The sequence below is a fragment of the Oscarella lobularis genome, chromosome 1, assembly GCF_947507565.1.
Source record: "Oscarella lobularis chromosome 1, ooOscLobu1.1, whole genome shotgun sequence".
NCBI lineage: Eukaryota > Metazoa > Porifera > Homoscleromorpha > Homosclerophorida > Oscarellidae > Oscarella > Oscarella lobularis.
This window is the reverse complement of record NC_089175.1, coordinates 5,788,564-5,803,066: the sequence shown is the minus strand read 5'-3', so window position 1 is coordinate 5,803,066 and position 14,503 is coordinate 5,788,564. Positions and strand designations below refer to the sequence as shown.

Genomic DNA, 14,503 nt, shown 5'->3' with positions numbered 1-14,503 from the left:
TACAGCGCGAAATTGACATTAGCCTAGATAAATATAAACGGATTAAAGCTACCACAAACCGGGAAAAAGCGTATAAACAAACTACAATACAGTCGTAGTAGTAGTAACAGGAGACGCGAGCTGAGTCGTAGAAGAATTCTTGGAAAGAGATCTCAGCTTCTCTTTGATCTTTTCCTATAAGAGAAAATTCAACCATGCTAAATAAAAAAAGATACATTTTTACAGTACCTGTTTCTTGTCGTCCTCCTTCAATATGTCTTCGATTTCCTGGAGGCCGGCGTAGTGCTGCTGAGCGGCACGCAGTTGCGTAATCATCGTGTCTTCCAATTGAGGAAAGAGCTAAAAGAAATCATCTCAAAAGCATATGGTCTCCATATATACGCCTTACCTTGGAAACGGTCTGAAAAAGGGGTATGAGAACGTATTTGATGAAGCCAATTTGAGCCGACGGCTTTGTCATCTTGTCGCGATCCATGAGAGGAGCGACTGGAAGGCCTTCGCGTTTCTCTCGGTCTCCCTAGTAAAGATACTTTAAAAAAATAAAAATACTGATAGCAATAATCTTGCCTGATTAAAATACTCTTCCAGGAGACAGTCGACCCACGGCTCGGACACTTCCGTCGGTCTGACTTCGTTCGAAATGTCGCAGCACTTCACCAGCATCATTTTAAGCTTTTTTCAAGCAAAAACATAATCTATACGTATTTATTTATTTATTGAGAACGAGTTTTACGTACCACTTCCATATCCTCCTCGTTATCAAATGAAAATGACGCCGTTCGATCCTTGAAGCGGCCAAGAATTTCGCTGTGATGAGCCATATCAGTGCCAAGAATGAGTTTAATCATTCCCTACATAGAAATCAATAATAAGTATATAAGAATTCCTTTGGTTTTGGTGGTACTCACAGAGCGGACTTTCATGAACGTTGCCTTGTCAACATTTGCAAATATGTTGCATTCTGGATTGCCCAATATTTGAAAGGCGACGGCACAGTGATGATTCTCCAGAGGTGACATATCGTTGTAGCGAATCGCCAACTCCGTCCGGGCATTGACTTGATAACTGACAGCAAAATATACAATTTTAATTTTTATCATTTATGTATCTATTACGCGTTGTTGTAGCCAGGATGATCAACGTCGTGGCATATGCAGGCGGTGAGAAGAATTCCAAGGTCGACGCGACTCATAAAATCTTGAAGATTGCACAGATGAATCATTCCATACATCTAAAAAGAAATCAATAAAAATTTTCCAAAGATACATAATCTCCTCGCCATTTGAGTGACGCAGAAGCAATGACGAAAATTGTGAAAGGGATTGTTCCTGTAGTTTTCTTGAACACACAGCTAGAAAACAGAGATACAGGCATTCTTCCCTATTCCCCCTTTCCTTACCAGCCAGCGTTTCAAAACAATGGGATTCATGGAGAATTCGTTCACAAGGCCCAGCTCATGGTACATATGCTCCAATAGACACAGCATCTATAAGAAGAATAAACAATCAGAAATAAAAATATTTTACCCCAAGTTCAATTGACCTCATTCGCTTCCCAGTGCCAAATATCAAACGTCGGCTTCTTGAGATATTCTCGCGTTTCCTCTGACAGTGTGTACTAAAAAGAAAAAAAATCAGTAATCGAGTTTACCTGAAGGTTGTGACTACCTTTGGATAAGAAGGCACTTCGCGTTTCAAGGGAAGAAACGATCGCGACTCCGAACTGTGAAGGCAATTGTAGCAGCGTGGAGACGAGATAGAACTACGGACCATCATCAAAAATAAATAAATTGATAATTAATTAAAAATAACAAACGTACCCTCGTCTCATTTCCTCGCGAAGTTCGGCCAAGTCCGCTTTGCATTTGTCGATTTCAACTGCTTTGAGACCGACAACTGTAATAAAAATTTTTTATTAGATTAATTATTTAATTGAAAAAAGAGCTTTTCTCTCGCCTGAGGCTCTCTGTTCCAAATCAGTCATTCGTCTCTTCAAATCCTCTTTCAATTCGGCCACTTCAAACGCCCTAGTGCGTAGTACGGGGGGAAACCACTGAATGACTCTCGCCTCGCACTAATCTTTCGCACTGTACCGAGAAAATTCTGCCGCGACGCGATCCAAAACGTCCTTGAACATTTCGCGGTCTCCTGAACGATAAGAAAACGATCATTCGAGCTCGTTCGAGAGCGTCGTTGCGTACCGGAATCGTCCGTCGTTATCGTGAGAACGTACGGATTGCTAGGATGCGAGCGGATGCTAATTAGAAAGGAAAGACAACAGTTGCCATCTTGCCTTTGAGAATTCGCAGGCAGCGACGGCGAAACGACGACGAGATCACCATTGCGCGACGCCAAACTGATCGACGACCATCTAAAGAACGCAAGCGATCGCGTTAGGGAAGAAACGCGTGGAAAACGGGGATTCTCGCGCTGCGTTCGTACCGATTGACTTTGGCAACGGCGCCCAGCAGGTCCTTGAAGTCGCGCGTCGCACAGCTCGCCGAAAAGACGACCTACTCGAGTAACGAGCGCGTAACGTTGCGTTTATTTTCTGTTGAGAGGCGTGACTTTCTTGTGTTGCTTACGGCTTGGACGCTTCCCTGCCATTCCACGTAGATTCGCTTCTCGGCGGCGTTGCGCGATGCGCCCGTTCCCATCGTGTGGCCGTTCGCGCGGTGGGCGTACTGCGTCTACAGTACGTACGCAAGAGGATACTGTTTCTACTAATGTCTTGTACTCATTCATTTGATTCGATCAGCACGTGATCGGTTATTTTATCCCCCGCGGACGTCAGCGCACGTGCCACATTTTTATAGTCGAATTTTAAGCACACCTATCGAGGTGATAGGACACATCCAACAAGGGCATTTTACCGACGCGTTTGCTAGTCTATTGTCATTCGAGAGAGAAGCGCTCACTCAGTCGCTCACAGTCTCTATTACTATGCAAATCGGTAGGGTTTTTTCAAGGAAACGGCGGTCTAGTTTTATTGGTGTATGAAGGGATTGCTCTCCTCGCGCTTCTTGCTGCAAGCGCACTGGGCCAAAACGATGAAGTACGCGCACAAACAACCGAGAACGCTACTAAATACCGGAGTCTATAGGGTCGCTTGCTCGAGACGTCAGAGGAAGAAATTGAAGCCGAATTGGAAAACGAACTGAAGAGATTGAATACGGAATGTAAGTCGATCAATAATCTACGAATTCTCAGAGAAGATCCTTCGCTTCAGCAACGGATACTATTCTGGCTGCTCCAACGAAAGAATCATCTACCAAACCACTCTACGAAAGTACTGTACCATTTAGCTAATTAACGCGTTCGAGACCGAAAAGCGCGAACTGTTCCGCTTACTGGTGTCGATCAGTAATTAGCAAATGCGCGAAATGGGAAATTGAAGGTGAGACTAGGACTGATGCAATTTGGTTTCAGAACCGGTAGCCGAGTCACCGACCCAATGCACCTGTCCTCCAGGTCAGTTTAGCCTCGTCGAGAATCTCATAATTAAACATGAATTCTTTATCTTTAGCCCTGCCCCTTGCTACAGCTTCCTGCACCGCTCAATTTGAAGGTAAATCAAAGAAAAACATTTTTCGCGCTGTTTGCTAATAGCCTCGGACCGTAGGATACGTTAGGTACAACGCGGCAATCGACGACGTGGAATATTGCACCAAAGGATCTTGGAGCGGTGCGAAGCCGGAATACGGTTCCGAAAGGAACCCGGCAACGTCGTGTCAATCGCTATACGACGCCGGTAGAACCGACGACGGCATTTTTTATCTCAAACCAAAACCAAGTACCCCAGTCTTCAAAGTAAACGAGAACTTATATACAGCTCGGTTTCGTGACGTGTTTTTCTCAATTTAGAGTTATTGCTATGAGGGTTACACCCTTGTTATGAATGTCATGGGTTGGAATGACACGTTCAATTACAATAGCAAACTCTGGACGTCGAAAACCGAACTAAAGAACCCCGGACTCGATCCCGATAAGGAAGTCCTTCTACCTAGCTATTGGACGATGCCAATCAAAGAGGTCATGATCGTCATGAAGACCGACAATGGAACGATACGACAGATAACGATTCCGTTCCACGCGAGCAGTCTTTTTGACGTCATCGCCGACAACAAGTACAAATGGATTGCGCAGGGACGAAAGGCGTGGAAAAATCTCGTGCCCGAGTCGTCATTGCAAACGCAATGCAATCAGGTTTAATTAATTAATTAAGAAGTCAAAATTTCAAATCTATTGATTAATTTTTCTAGGAAGGATTCAATGTGAATCCGAATCCCAATTCGCCGAGTAACCATCGCGTTCGCATCGGAATCGTTTCCAACAACGAGTTCGATTGTTGGACGACCGATTCGCACATCGGCGTCGGCGCCGACGGCTACTCGTGCGTTCCCGGAGAGGCTACGGTCGTTAGCGGCAACGGCGCCGGCTGCTGGGCCGATAACGGCGACAAGGTCATCTATACCACTGCTAACGTCTTTATCAAGTGAGGGACTCAAGAATCACTTGCATGCATGCTGACGTCCGTCTGTCGTTCGTTTTTTCCTCTGTGGTGTGTGCATGCATATCTGTCTGATCAATGAAATACTATGAGTGTCGGTGGAAACTATTTGAGATCACAGGCGCCGGGGGGGGGGGGGGGGGGGGGGACACGGTATTGTGAATTTCAAGCTAAAATCATATTTGTGTTCTGTGGACCATTGCCATCGCTGTCTGATCGACCAGGACATGACATTATGCAGTTCGCTTACCGAGTGCTGTGGCTTCTAGTGAGCGTGCATGATACCAAAAGATAACCAATGACGTGGGACAGTACAAACGTAGTTCACTAAAAAACAACTTCACCTTTCGATTTAGTCCGGAGCTACTTGATTAGGTAGTAAGGCCAAATTTGATTCAATGGCGTTCTAGAAAGATTACACAAATTACTTACAGAGGTAATCCAAACGATGGCGTACGTAATGCTGCAAGAGAAAAGCTTTGATTTCGTCATCAATTGCCAACTGATAAGGCACGCTTCCATCCTGATTTTCTTATTAAACTTTTGTATTCTGGAGTGAGATAACTTCACCTCGTCGCTGCACGTAACGTCGACTCCATTCTTTATCAACAGATCAATAATTTTCATTTCATTGGTCGTCTTTGCAGCAAGATGCAACGCATTCTGTCCCCTCTGTAGGGATTGGAATAAGGAAAAGTGAGCAGTAAGAATCTGACTAGCCTGATCTCTAACAGAAACGTCTGCTCCCAATGCAATTAGTTGCTGAATGACCACGAAAGAAGGACAAATATCACACGCGGCCAATAAGGGTGTCATTCCGTCCTAAAATTAGAAGTCGCCAAGCTAAAGCCTGCTACATTGCGAGAATGCAACCTCATCAACAGCGTTGATGTCCAAGTTTTTCTCATCAACAAGGTATTGCAGAACTTCTTCCACGTCGCCACATTTTGAGTCAAAGATGGCATAAAACAAAGCTGTTCTTCCTTTCTGAAAAAAAGAAACGTCGACATGCCTGAAAAAAATAAATCTCACCGTGCGATCTTTTGATTGGCAGTCGGCTCCTTTTGCATTTAAGTAGCGAACTTTTGCTAAACGATTTTTGGAACTTTTGCAAGCCGCCATAAAAGGCGTTGTGCCGTTCTAAAGTTGCAATGAAAAAGAAACTATTTCAAAAGTGAAAATTCTAACCCAGTTGCAGATATTAAACGGAGAGCTGTGTTCCACAAGCCATTTTACCCCAAAAATGCTCCCAACCAAGCAGGCAAGATGCAGAGGAGTGTTTTCTTTCTACATTTAATTAAGAGAGAGATACTTGTTGCGCATGTAACAAAAAAGTATAGATACCTCGTCTACAGCGTTGACTCTCAATCCCTTTTCATTTACAAGATGATCAAAAACCCTGTCAGCATCTGCATATGAAGAAAATTGGGCTGAACCAGCCAAAACCTGTATAACGTAATAAGTTTAAAGTCACACTTCGACATCAATTATGTTACAATGTCAATTGGCATCAAAGTGCAGCCATGTTCTTCCAGAATAGTCATTTTCAAATTCCTCTCAACAGAACTTGAACAGGCCAAAGAATATGGCGTAAGTCCATTCTAAACAAGAGTCGTTTAATTAATGTAATCATTTGAAATCAAATCCTACTCTGTCTTGCACGTTGACATTTGCACCGTGACGGACGAGCCATCTAACCCCAAGAGCATCTCCCCACTTGCAAGCGCAATGAAGTGGACGGACTTCCTGTCGCTGCATAAATTCACTCAAGCACCAATTACTCTATCAATCCAAATCGTATTAGTTACCCCTGCCGGTTTATTAATGCTTTCATCTCTATTCACAGCCAGATAGCCAAGCCACTCCTTGACTTCCTTTTCCGAATTGAATTGTCTTCCTGCCACGTAGTGAATGACTGACAAGTTGGGGTCCAACTATTATAGCAATGAGACAATAATGTGCAGCAACTCATTATTTTATGAAACGATTCTTCGCACTGTACCTGTTCACGTCGAAATCCGTCTTCCTTAGAGAGAAAGCAATCTAGTTCAATAACTTTTCTATTTTCTAATATTGTCGTCAATCGTTGAATTGCAGAACGAATGGACGATGTTGCATCGGATTTCCGTTTCCGCTTCAGGCAAAACTGCCAACAGCAACTCGCCATTTAGAACAGCGCAAAAGCAAAACTCGTTCTGTGATTATATAGCGACGACTCCTAAAATCAACAGCTGTTCGATTTGCGCCGGCTTGCAGGCTGCTTGCGTCTTTAATTTAGTGTGTTTATGCGCGCACGCGCTCCATGCATCAGTGTAGCAAATGTCCCGTCGATTTCGATTAAAAGTAGTATATAAGGTAACGACAGTAAAGTTCTTTCTTCTCTTTAAAACGGCGGCATATTCTGTACGTACCTATGTCTTCTGCAGTCAAGCCGCAGTCCCAGTCCGTTTACGCAGCCATGTGAAGCTCAAGGCAAGGCGACATGTTTGCCTCTGCTTTGACATTACAAAGTCGAAAACAACGAATTCGCTGTGGAAAAGCGAAAGAAACTCACAGTAAGGCCCAATAGACTTTTCTATCTGTTCTCAGGTTTAGAAACCGGCTTCGACATGCACCTACAATACAAAAAATTAAGGCGACAGAAAGAAAGTGACCTATCGGCTTACGAATGACAGGACAATCTCCGGCAGCCAGCCGAAGTGAAACCCCATTTGTTAGCAAGCATTAGCCCACGTTATTACTCTCGTAGAACGCTGTTCAGTAAAGACACAATCAGGCTAAGGAGAAACTATCTACTGTATGTAGAGTACTAACCCTTCTCACTGGCATTTGAACAACCGTTGAAATGGAGTGTCACAAGTTGTCGACTAAGTCGGACTTCCCGTTCCAATACCGGTACGTCTTGTCAATTGTTTGTGAGGTTTTTACCTTCCTTCCTCGACGTTTGATCTGGACCAAGGCCTCTGCAGCACAGAAAAAATTTGGTGACAATACTAAAATGTCATCACGTGATTTCTTACTTCTAACATCGGTGACATACTGTAGCCAGAGGAAGACTTCAATGAAATAGCATTACATCTAAGTTATTACAAACAAATCAACAAATATATAAATTGATGTTAGTTAATTGTTTTTACCTGACTTTGTCATCAAACAAAAAGTACTTTCCTAAAAGGTCCACTAATAATCACATAAGGTCATTAGTACGACTATTAGCACGGGAATGCACACCACTCACAACGTCAGAGTGTGCAAGTCGAATTGAGTTTTTCACACAACGATCGCTGTCGAATTTGACAAGGAAATGACAACGTTGTGCCGATTTGCGAGACATTCAATGACAAAGAACTTTTAGCTGACGCGACAGACAACCGCCGTTCGATTGGTCCCACTTCTACTTTCTAGCGATCCACAACAGATGAATCAAAAAAGAAAACGCTAGGCACGGGCACGGGCACGGATACTACTTCCTCTATGCAGGGAACGAAGTGGGGGGCCCCTTCTGAGTTAGACAGTCTAGTGCGACTGCCTACTTTCTCGCTGAGCTTGCGATCCAATTTTCGAAGACGAAATAGCTAAATCAAGAGTTGCAGCGGGTGCACGAGCCTTTCTCCGGCCTTTTTCTCCCCTGCTAAAAGCGCGTTAGGAAGCAAACGGGATCGTATACGGTATTAGGACATAAATTTTAAACGTGACGCCACGCTAAAATGACAGTCAGACAAAACTCCAAAACAACATCATTGTAATCTAGTCTTGCAAGTCACCGTGACTGTTTGACCTAAGTCATCTTCGTCCTCAGGTAACTTCATTCTAATACTCGTCCCATTTCCACTCGAACTCACTGCTATTGCTCCCTCGCAATTGCTTAGTTTTCTATCAATGCTCACAGTGATCCCATCCGCTGGTGGATACACCGGACTACTGACCGATATAGCAAACGAACCGTTCATTTTCCTGGCAATAACAAACGCCGGAAAACTCACAGACAATTCCCACCCAGGAACACCAACCAATTTCCCGCCACCACCACCCCAACAAACCAACTCCAGCGTCTCGGAATCATACACAGCCACGGTATCATTACCGTTCACAGAAACCTTTAGCCCACCGAGAGTCTTAGCCAAAACGCTCATATCCGATACATTAGCCCCCGGAAAAACGAAGTAGAGATACTCACCAGCATCCGTGAAAACAGACCCATGATCAATATACATGTCAAAAAGCGACCGAGTAATAGTCCCATTAGAAACCCCTTAATTAAATAGGTAATTATTAATTAGGCTCTCTTATCATCCCCTCGTACCTATACTATCCCAATTCCCAGTACGTGGACCGACTTGGATATGAAGAGGCCGCGACGTCGCGCTCCGAATCACGTATCCAGTATTATCGTGATGAATCCACGACGGCGTGCTTGCCGGCTCCTTGAAATCGTACGTATAATTCCCCGGCGTCGTCAGCTCGTGCGTCGCCCCGTCGCCCGTCCGCACGATCACGCTCCCGTTCAGCAGCCGATTGGCCACGCTCGTAAACACGGAATTCTTCGACTCGCTCCGAAGCGAAACGCCGCCGGCGACGAAAACGGAATCGAAGAAAAACCACATTTTCGAAACGCTGATATTACGCGAGAGAAGTTGCATGAAGGCGGCGCCGTAATCGCCGTCGGAAACGCCGCCGACAAAACCGGACGTCTTCGTCGACGTCAAGTGTTCGCACGAGAGAAGCGGAATATCCTGCTCGCACGTCGACCCGGGCAAACGCTGCCAATCCCAGACGGGGAAGACGTCGTAGTATTCGTCGCCGGTGTAGTAGAGATGAACGACGCCGTCGCCAAAGTGCTCAGACTTTTTACCCTTAGATCAAATAAATTGTAATTATATAGATTATTTATTAGATCGAATATACATGTTATTTATTTTTTCTTACTTCGTCGTTGATGCATCGTGCTGCCACCGTTCGATTGCTGTGCATCATCACCGTGACCACGTAGTCGTTTCTTCTATGAGACATATAGTCGCTGTCCCAATAGTGTCGGTTTCCCGTCAGATAAGGAGACCCACCTTAATGCGTATAGAATCAATAACGTTTTCCCTTTTTATTCTTTCTCTTACCTCTTTGTTCGATTCTCGTTGCGAAGTCGACGAACTCGCTGTGACGAGGACCGGGAACGGCTTTGAGTCGCGACGGCGAAAACGTGCCTTCTTTATTCGAATCCGGTCGCGTGACCTATCCGTCAATAATTTAATAAATTCAATCTCCCCTTCCCCCTCGCTTTCAAACCTCTCTTCCTCTCACAGCCCAATCCCACGAATTCCCCTGTATCATCCACTGCTGACCGTCCAACACCAAATGCGAAAAAACATCCAAAGAACTATTACTTATAAAGTATTGCGTCCCTAAGAAAAAAAATGATGTCTATAATACGTATACCCACAACGATGTACCCTTACCCGATGAAAAATATATATAGTCAAGAATCTGTTGGGTGAACGCACTCCCGTACGAACCGGCGAGTAACTCCGGACCATGTTGGTGAAACGACCCGTCTTTCTGAATTCCGTCCGTCGACTGCGGAGCGTAAACCGCTTCGCCGTAAATTCCCTTGAAGCATTCTTCTACCGCCGATGCATTGCCTAAAAGAAATCAATAGCATTAAGGTTTGATTATTGGTGTTTGTTTATGAGACCGGTGTAGAGGCCTTGTTGGATTTGGACGTTGCACGTCCACACGAGATTGGCGCCCGTGTAGTGCTTCCATTCGGCTCGTTTCATGATTTCGACTCCCTTTGTCGTTTCGGAGTCGCTCAAGTGGCCTTCGAGTAGAAGATACGAGTTCGAAATGTCCGTTGGAACGCCAATGACATTCCACCTATCGACAACGAGAGATTATCTGATTATTCATTTTGAATTTATATTGAGCTTACCACCAATTTGGGTTTTTGAAATCGTGAGTCAGCCAATAGTCCAACGCCAGTTTAATTGAATCGAGAAACGACGAATTTTGATAGCAACTTCCGTTGGGTGCTCGAAATGCAAGTGCCATTGTCTAGCCAATAATAAATGACGTCATAAATTAGATCGATTCTCCTGTACCAAGAGTCTCGATAAATGAGTCGCCGTTTTCCACTCAGCGCGTCCATCGTCTGAATAATCGATGTCGGACCAATTGCCGCTCTTTCCCAAGGCGTTTTCATAGAGTTGCGCCTCTTTGTCGATTTCTGCAACACCGTCTGCAGTCTGGGGCAGAAACGAGTCGACCATTCGACTCTTGATTGTGTCCAAGTCATTTCCAAAGACAAATATGCCGTTCACTCTGTCGCTGTGGCCGTACGGAACGAGGGAAAAGAGCAAAAGAACTACAGAGTAACGCATGAGTACTGGAGAGATGTCACGTGAGAATCTGACGCCCACTAGCAAGTGTTAATCTGTGAGGCGGATCGCTGCGACCCTGACGCGATTTACAATGTCTATATCTAGACTGTAGGCCTCAGCACGCGGCGAAAAAGACCCCGGAGACCCCTCGAGTCGATGCACGCGATTGCCCACTCCGAAAAGGTCTCCGCTAGGCGCTAGTCTCCGCAGTAGTCTCCGCAGGCCCTTTCTCCGCGAGCCCATCCGGGACTCGCACCAGGAGAAAGGGCCTGGGTACGAGGCTTAGTGCATGTGTAGATCGGTGGTCTGTCTCGCGCTTCTATAGCAAACTGCATGTATTTTATCCTACAGCTGTGTATTTCAGATATTTGTGAGTGGGTCTTGGGTAAAATTTTACAGGTCTTGTGTACCTCTACTTTCCCTGACGGTTACGTATCTGACGTGCTCTCAGGGGGGCCCCCCTTAGGAGTCGCGAGTTCCAAACTGCAATTTTAGTGTTTTGAGACCCAGTGAATCTGTGAATTCCAGTCCTAGTCTGGCTTAGCTTATTCCAATCCAATTGTCGTTGCCGCTCCCAAACATGCACCGTGAAACCACATCATGCAAAAAGACAGTCAGACAAAAAGCCAAATCACTCTAATTAGTAGTGGTCTTGCAGGTCACCGTGACTGTTTGACCTAAGTCATCTTCATCCCCTGGTAACTTTACTCTAATACTCGTCCCATTTCCACTCGAACTCACTGCTATTGCTCCCTCGCAATTGCTCAGTTTTCTATCAATGCTCACGGTGATCCCATCCGCTGGTGGATACACCGGACTACTGACCGATATAGAAAACGAACCGTTCATTTTCCTGGCAATAACAAACGCCGGAAAACTCACAGACAATTCCCACCCAGGAACACCAACCAATTTCCCGCCATCACCACCCCAACAAACCAACTCCAGCGTCTCGGAATCATACACAGCGACGGTATCATTACCGTTCATAGAAACCTTCACTCCACCGAGTGTCTTAGCCAAAATGCTCATATCCGATACATTAGCCCCCGGAAAAACGAAGTAGAGATACTCACCAGCATCCGTGAAAACAGACCCATGATCAATATACATGTCAAAAAGCGACCGAGTAATAGTCCCATTAGAAACCCCTTAATTAAAATAAGTAATTAATAATTAGGCTCTGTTATCTCACCCTCGTACCTATACTATCCCAATTCCCAGTGCGAGGACCCACTTGGATATGAAGAGGCCGCGACGTCGCGCTCCGAATCACGTATCCAGTATTATCATGATAAATCCAAGACGGCGTGCTTGCCGGCTCCTTGAAATTGTACATATAATTCCCCGGCATCGTCAGCTCGTGCGTCGCCCCGTCGCCCGTCCGCACGATCACGCTCCCGTTCAGCAGCCGATTGGCCACGCTCGTAAACACGGAATTCTTCGACTCGCTCCGAAGCGAAACGCCGCCGGCGACGAAAACCGAATCGAAGAAAAACCACATTTTTGAAACGCTGATATTACGCGAGAGAAGTTGCATGAAGGCGGCGCCGTAATCGCCGTCGGAAACGCCGCCGACAAAACCGGACGTCTTCGTCGACGTCAAGTGCTCGCACGAGAGAAGCGGAATGTCCTGCTCGCACGTCGACCCGGGCAAACGCTGCCAATCCCAGACGGGGAAGACGTCGTAGTATTCGTCGCCCGTGTAGTAGAGATGAACGACGCCGTCGCCAAAGTGCTCAGACTTTTTACCCTTAGATCAAATAAATTGTAATTATTTATTAGATCGAATATACAGTATTGTAATTATATAGATTATTCATTAGATCGAATATATTGTAGCTGTATAGATTATTTATAAGATTGAATTATAAAGATTATTTATTAGATCGAATATACATGTTATTTATTTTTTCTTACTTCATCGTTGACGCATCGTGCTGCCACCGTTCGATTGCTGTGCATCATCACCGTGACCATGTAGTCGTTTCTTCTATGAGACATATAGTCGCTGTCCCAATAGTGCCGGTTTCCCGTCAGATAAGGAGACCCACCTTAATGCGTATAGAATCAATAACGTTTCCCCTTTTTATTTTATCTCTTACCTCTTTGTTCGATTCTCGTTGCGAAATCGACGTACTCGCTGTGACGAGGGCCGGGAACGGCTTTGAGTCGCGATGGCGAAAACGTGCCTTCTTTATTCCAATCCGGTCGCGTGACCTATCCGTCAATAATTTAATAAATTCAATCTCCCCCCCCCCCCCCCCCCCCCTCGCTTTCAAACCGATCGTCCTCTCACAGCCCAGTCCCACGAATTCCCCTGTATCATCCACTGCTGACCGTCCAACACCAAGTGCGAAAAAACATCCAAAGAACTATTACTTCTATTACTTATAAAGTATTGCGTCCCTAAGAAAAAAAATGATGTCTATAGTATATCCACAACAATGTACCCTTACCCGATGAAAAATATATATAGTCAAGAATGTGTTGGGTGAACACACTCCCGTACGAACCGGCGAGCAACTCCGGACCGTGTTGGTGAAACGACCAGTCTTTCTGAATTCCGTCCGCCCATTGCGGAGTGTAAACCGCTTCGCCGTAAATTCCCTTGAAGCATTCTTCCACCGCCGATGCATTGCCTAAAAGAAATCAATAACATTTAGGTTTGATTATTGGTGATTGTTTATGAGACCGGTGTAGAGGCCTTGTTGGATTTGGACGTTGCACGTCGACACGAGATTGGCGCCCGTGTAGTGCTTCCATTCGGCTCGTTTCATGATTTCGACTCCCTTTGTCGTTTCGGAGTCGCTCAAGTGGCCTTCGAGTAGAAGATACGAGTTCGAAATGTCCGTTGGAACGCCAATGACATTCCACCTATAGACAACGAGAGATTATCTGATTATTCATTTTGAATTTATATTGAGCTTACCACCAATTTGAATTTTTGAAATCGTGAGTCAGCCAATAGTCCAACGCCAGTTTAATTGAATCGAGAAACGACGAATTTTGATAGCAACTTCCGTTGGGTGCTCGAAATGCAAGTGCCATTGTCTAGCCAATATTAAATGACGTCATAAATTAGATCGATTCTCCTACCAGGAGTCTCGATAAATGAGTCGCCGTTTTCCACTCAGCGCGTCCATCGTCTGAATAATCGATGTCGGACCAATTGCCGCTCTTCCCCAAGGCGTTTCCATAGAGTTGCGCCTCTTTGTCGATTTCTGCAACACCGTCTGCAGTCTGGGGCAGAAACGAGTCGACCATTCGACTCTTGATTGTGTCCAAGTCATTTCCAAAGACAAATATGCCGTTCACTCTGTCGCTGTGGCCGTACGGAAGGAGGAAAAAGAGCAGAAGAACTACGGAGTAATGCATGATCCGGTATGTCACGTGATATGACGTCTATGGCTTGCACTCTCTTACGCCAGCTCATACGTTGGTTGTAATTTTCTTACCTTGAACATCCGGCTTTGTTGCAGAGGACGACTTCAATGCCGTCCGAGGAGATTGCGCATTGCATCTAAATCAATACAAATAAATCATAAATAAATAAAATTGACGGCAATCTTCTCACCTGACTGACATCAAAAACAAATAATACATACAACATACGTCATCAG

The 14,503-nt window shown here is 45.1% G+C and overlaps 6 protein-coding genes across 10 annotated transcripts; 2 read left to right on the top strand and 4 right to left on the bottom strand.

The window, feature by feature from the left end:
• Window positions 1-12: 12 nt before the first annotated feature.
• Window positions 13-2,738, bottom strand: LOC136194496 (high affinity cGMP-specific 3',5'-cyclic phosphodiesterase 9A-like). The gene is made up of 18 exons (XM_065983639.1): window positions 2,585-2,738; window positions 2,442-2,512; window positions 2,293-2,370; window positions 2,201-2,238; window positions 2,093-2,147; window positions 1,956-2,026; window positions 1,820-1,895; window positions 1,668-1,761; window positions 1,543-1,617; window positions 1,400-1,486; window positions 1,280-1,351; window positions 1,116-1,231; window positions 909-1,065; window positions 738-851; window positions 568-672; window positions 389-517; window positions 229-339; window positions 13-174 (listed from the first exon to the last, which is right to left on the bottom strand). Exons 1-18 carry the CDS (start codon window positions 2,654-2,656, stop codon window positions 82-84), a joined length of 1,614 nt encoding a protein of 537 aa, XP_065839711.1. The 5' UTR covers window positions 2,657-2,738; the 3' UTR covers window positions 13-81.
• Window positions 2,229-3,863, top strand: LOC136195414 (uncharacterized). The gene is made up of 7 exons (XM_065984773.1): window positions 2,229-2,952; window positions 3,002-3,054; window positions 3,103-3,178; window positions 3,229-3,288; window positions 3,429-3,470; window positions 3,526-3,567; window positions 3,622-3,863. Exons 1-7 carry the CDS (start codon window positions 2,943-2,945, stop codon window positions 3,861-3,863), a joined length of 525 nt encoding a protein of 174 aa, XP_065840845.1. The 5' UTR covers window positions 2,229-2,942.
• Window positions 3,864-3,869: 6 nt separating this feature from the next.
• On the top strand, window positions 3,870-4,538 carry LOC136194556 (uncharacterized skeletal organic matrix protein 5-like). Its single transcript, XM_065983725.1, has 2 exons — window positions 3,870-4,205; window positions 4,262-4,538. The coding sequence occupies exons 1-2, from the start codon at window positions 3,894-3,896 to the stop codon at window positions 4,496-4,498; spliced, it is 549 nt and encodes a 182-aa protein (XP_065839797.1). The 5' UTR covers window positions 3,870-3,893; the 3' UTR covers window positions 4,499-4,538.
• Window positions 4,539-4,665: 127 nt separating this feature from the next.
• On the bottom strand, window positions 4,666-8,116 carry LOC136194508 (serine/threonine-protein phosphatase 6 regulatory ankyrin repeat subunit B-like). Of its 5 annotated transcripts, none has more exons than XM_065983686.1 (20): window positions 8,043-8,116; window positions 7,748-7,910; window positions 7,647-7,689; window positions 7,530-7,587; window positions 7,324-7,472; window positions 7,176-7,262; window positions 7,064-7,124; window positions 6,921-7,004; window positions 6,512-6,727; window positions 6,318-6,443; window positions 6,160-6,261; window positions 6,006-6,110; window positions 5,854-5,955; window positions 5,698-5,796; window positions 5,542-5,649; window positions 5,383-5,496; window positions 5,230-5,331; window positions 5,080-5,181; window positions 4,967-5,032; window positions 4,666-4,915 (listed from the first exon to the last, which is right to left on the bottom strand). In XM_065983686.1, the coding sequence occupies exons 9-20, from the start codon at window positions 6,674-6,676 to the stop codon at window positions 4,862-4,864; spliced, it is 1,245 nt and encodes a 414-aa protein (XP_065839758.1). In that variant the 5' UTR covers window positions 6,677-6,727; window positions 6,921-7,004; window positions 7,064-7,124; window positions 7,176-7,262; window positions 7,324-7,472; window positions 7,530-7,587; window positions 7,647-7,689; window positions 7,748-7,910; window positions 8,043-8,116; the 3' UTR covers window positions 4,666-4,861. The 5 variants fall into 5 exon arrangements, with proteins under 5 accessions (XP_065839758.1, XP_065839751.1, XP_065839767.1 ...); XM_065983679.1 differs by having other exon boundaries at window positions 6,921-7,001; XM_065983695.1 differs by having other exon boundaries at window positions 6,921-7,124; window positions 7,324-7,376; window positions 7,438-7,472.
• A 57-nt stretch (window positions 8,117-8,173) lies between these two features.
• On the bottom strand, window positions 8,174-10,968 carry LOC136199697 (chondroitinase-AC-like). The gene is made up of 9 exons (XM_065989967.1): window positions 10,602-10,968; window positions 10,433-10,554; window positions 10,196-10,377; window positions 9,960-10,142; window positions 9,790-9,905; window positions 9,621-9,735; window positions 9,436-9,569; window positions 8,813-9,362; window positions 8,174-8,761 (listed from the first exon to the last, which is right to left on the bottom strand). The coding sequence occupies exons 1-9, from the start codon at window positions 10,878-10,880 to the stop codon at window positions 8,247-8,249; spliced, it is 2,196 nt and encodes a 731-aa protein (XP_065846039.1). The 5' UTR covers window positions 10,881-10,968; the 3' UTR covers window positions 8,174-8,246.
• Window positions 10,969-11,390: 422 nt separating this feature from the next.
• Window positions 11,391-14,384, bottom strand: LOC136200091 (chondroitinase-AC-like). The gene is made up of 10 exons (XM_065990422.1): window positions 14,339-14,384; window positions 13,980-14,285; window positions 13,813-13,934; window positions 13,576-13,757; window positions 13,340-13,522; window positions 13,165-13,289; window positions 12,986-13,100; window positions 12,801-12,934; window positions 12,084-12,633; window positions 11,391-12,031 (listed from the first exon to the last, which is right to left on the bottom strand). The coding sequence occupies exons 1-10, from the start codon at window positions 14,345-14,347 to the stop codon at window positions 11,517-11,519; spliced, it is 2,241 nt and encodes a 746-aa protein (XP_065846494.1). The 5' UTR covers window positions 14,348-14,384; the 3' UTR covers window positions 11,391-11,516.
• Between the last annotated feature and the right edge of the window lie 119 nt (window positions 14,385-14,503).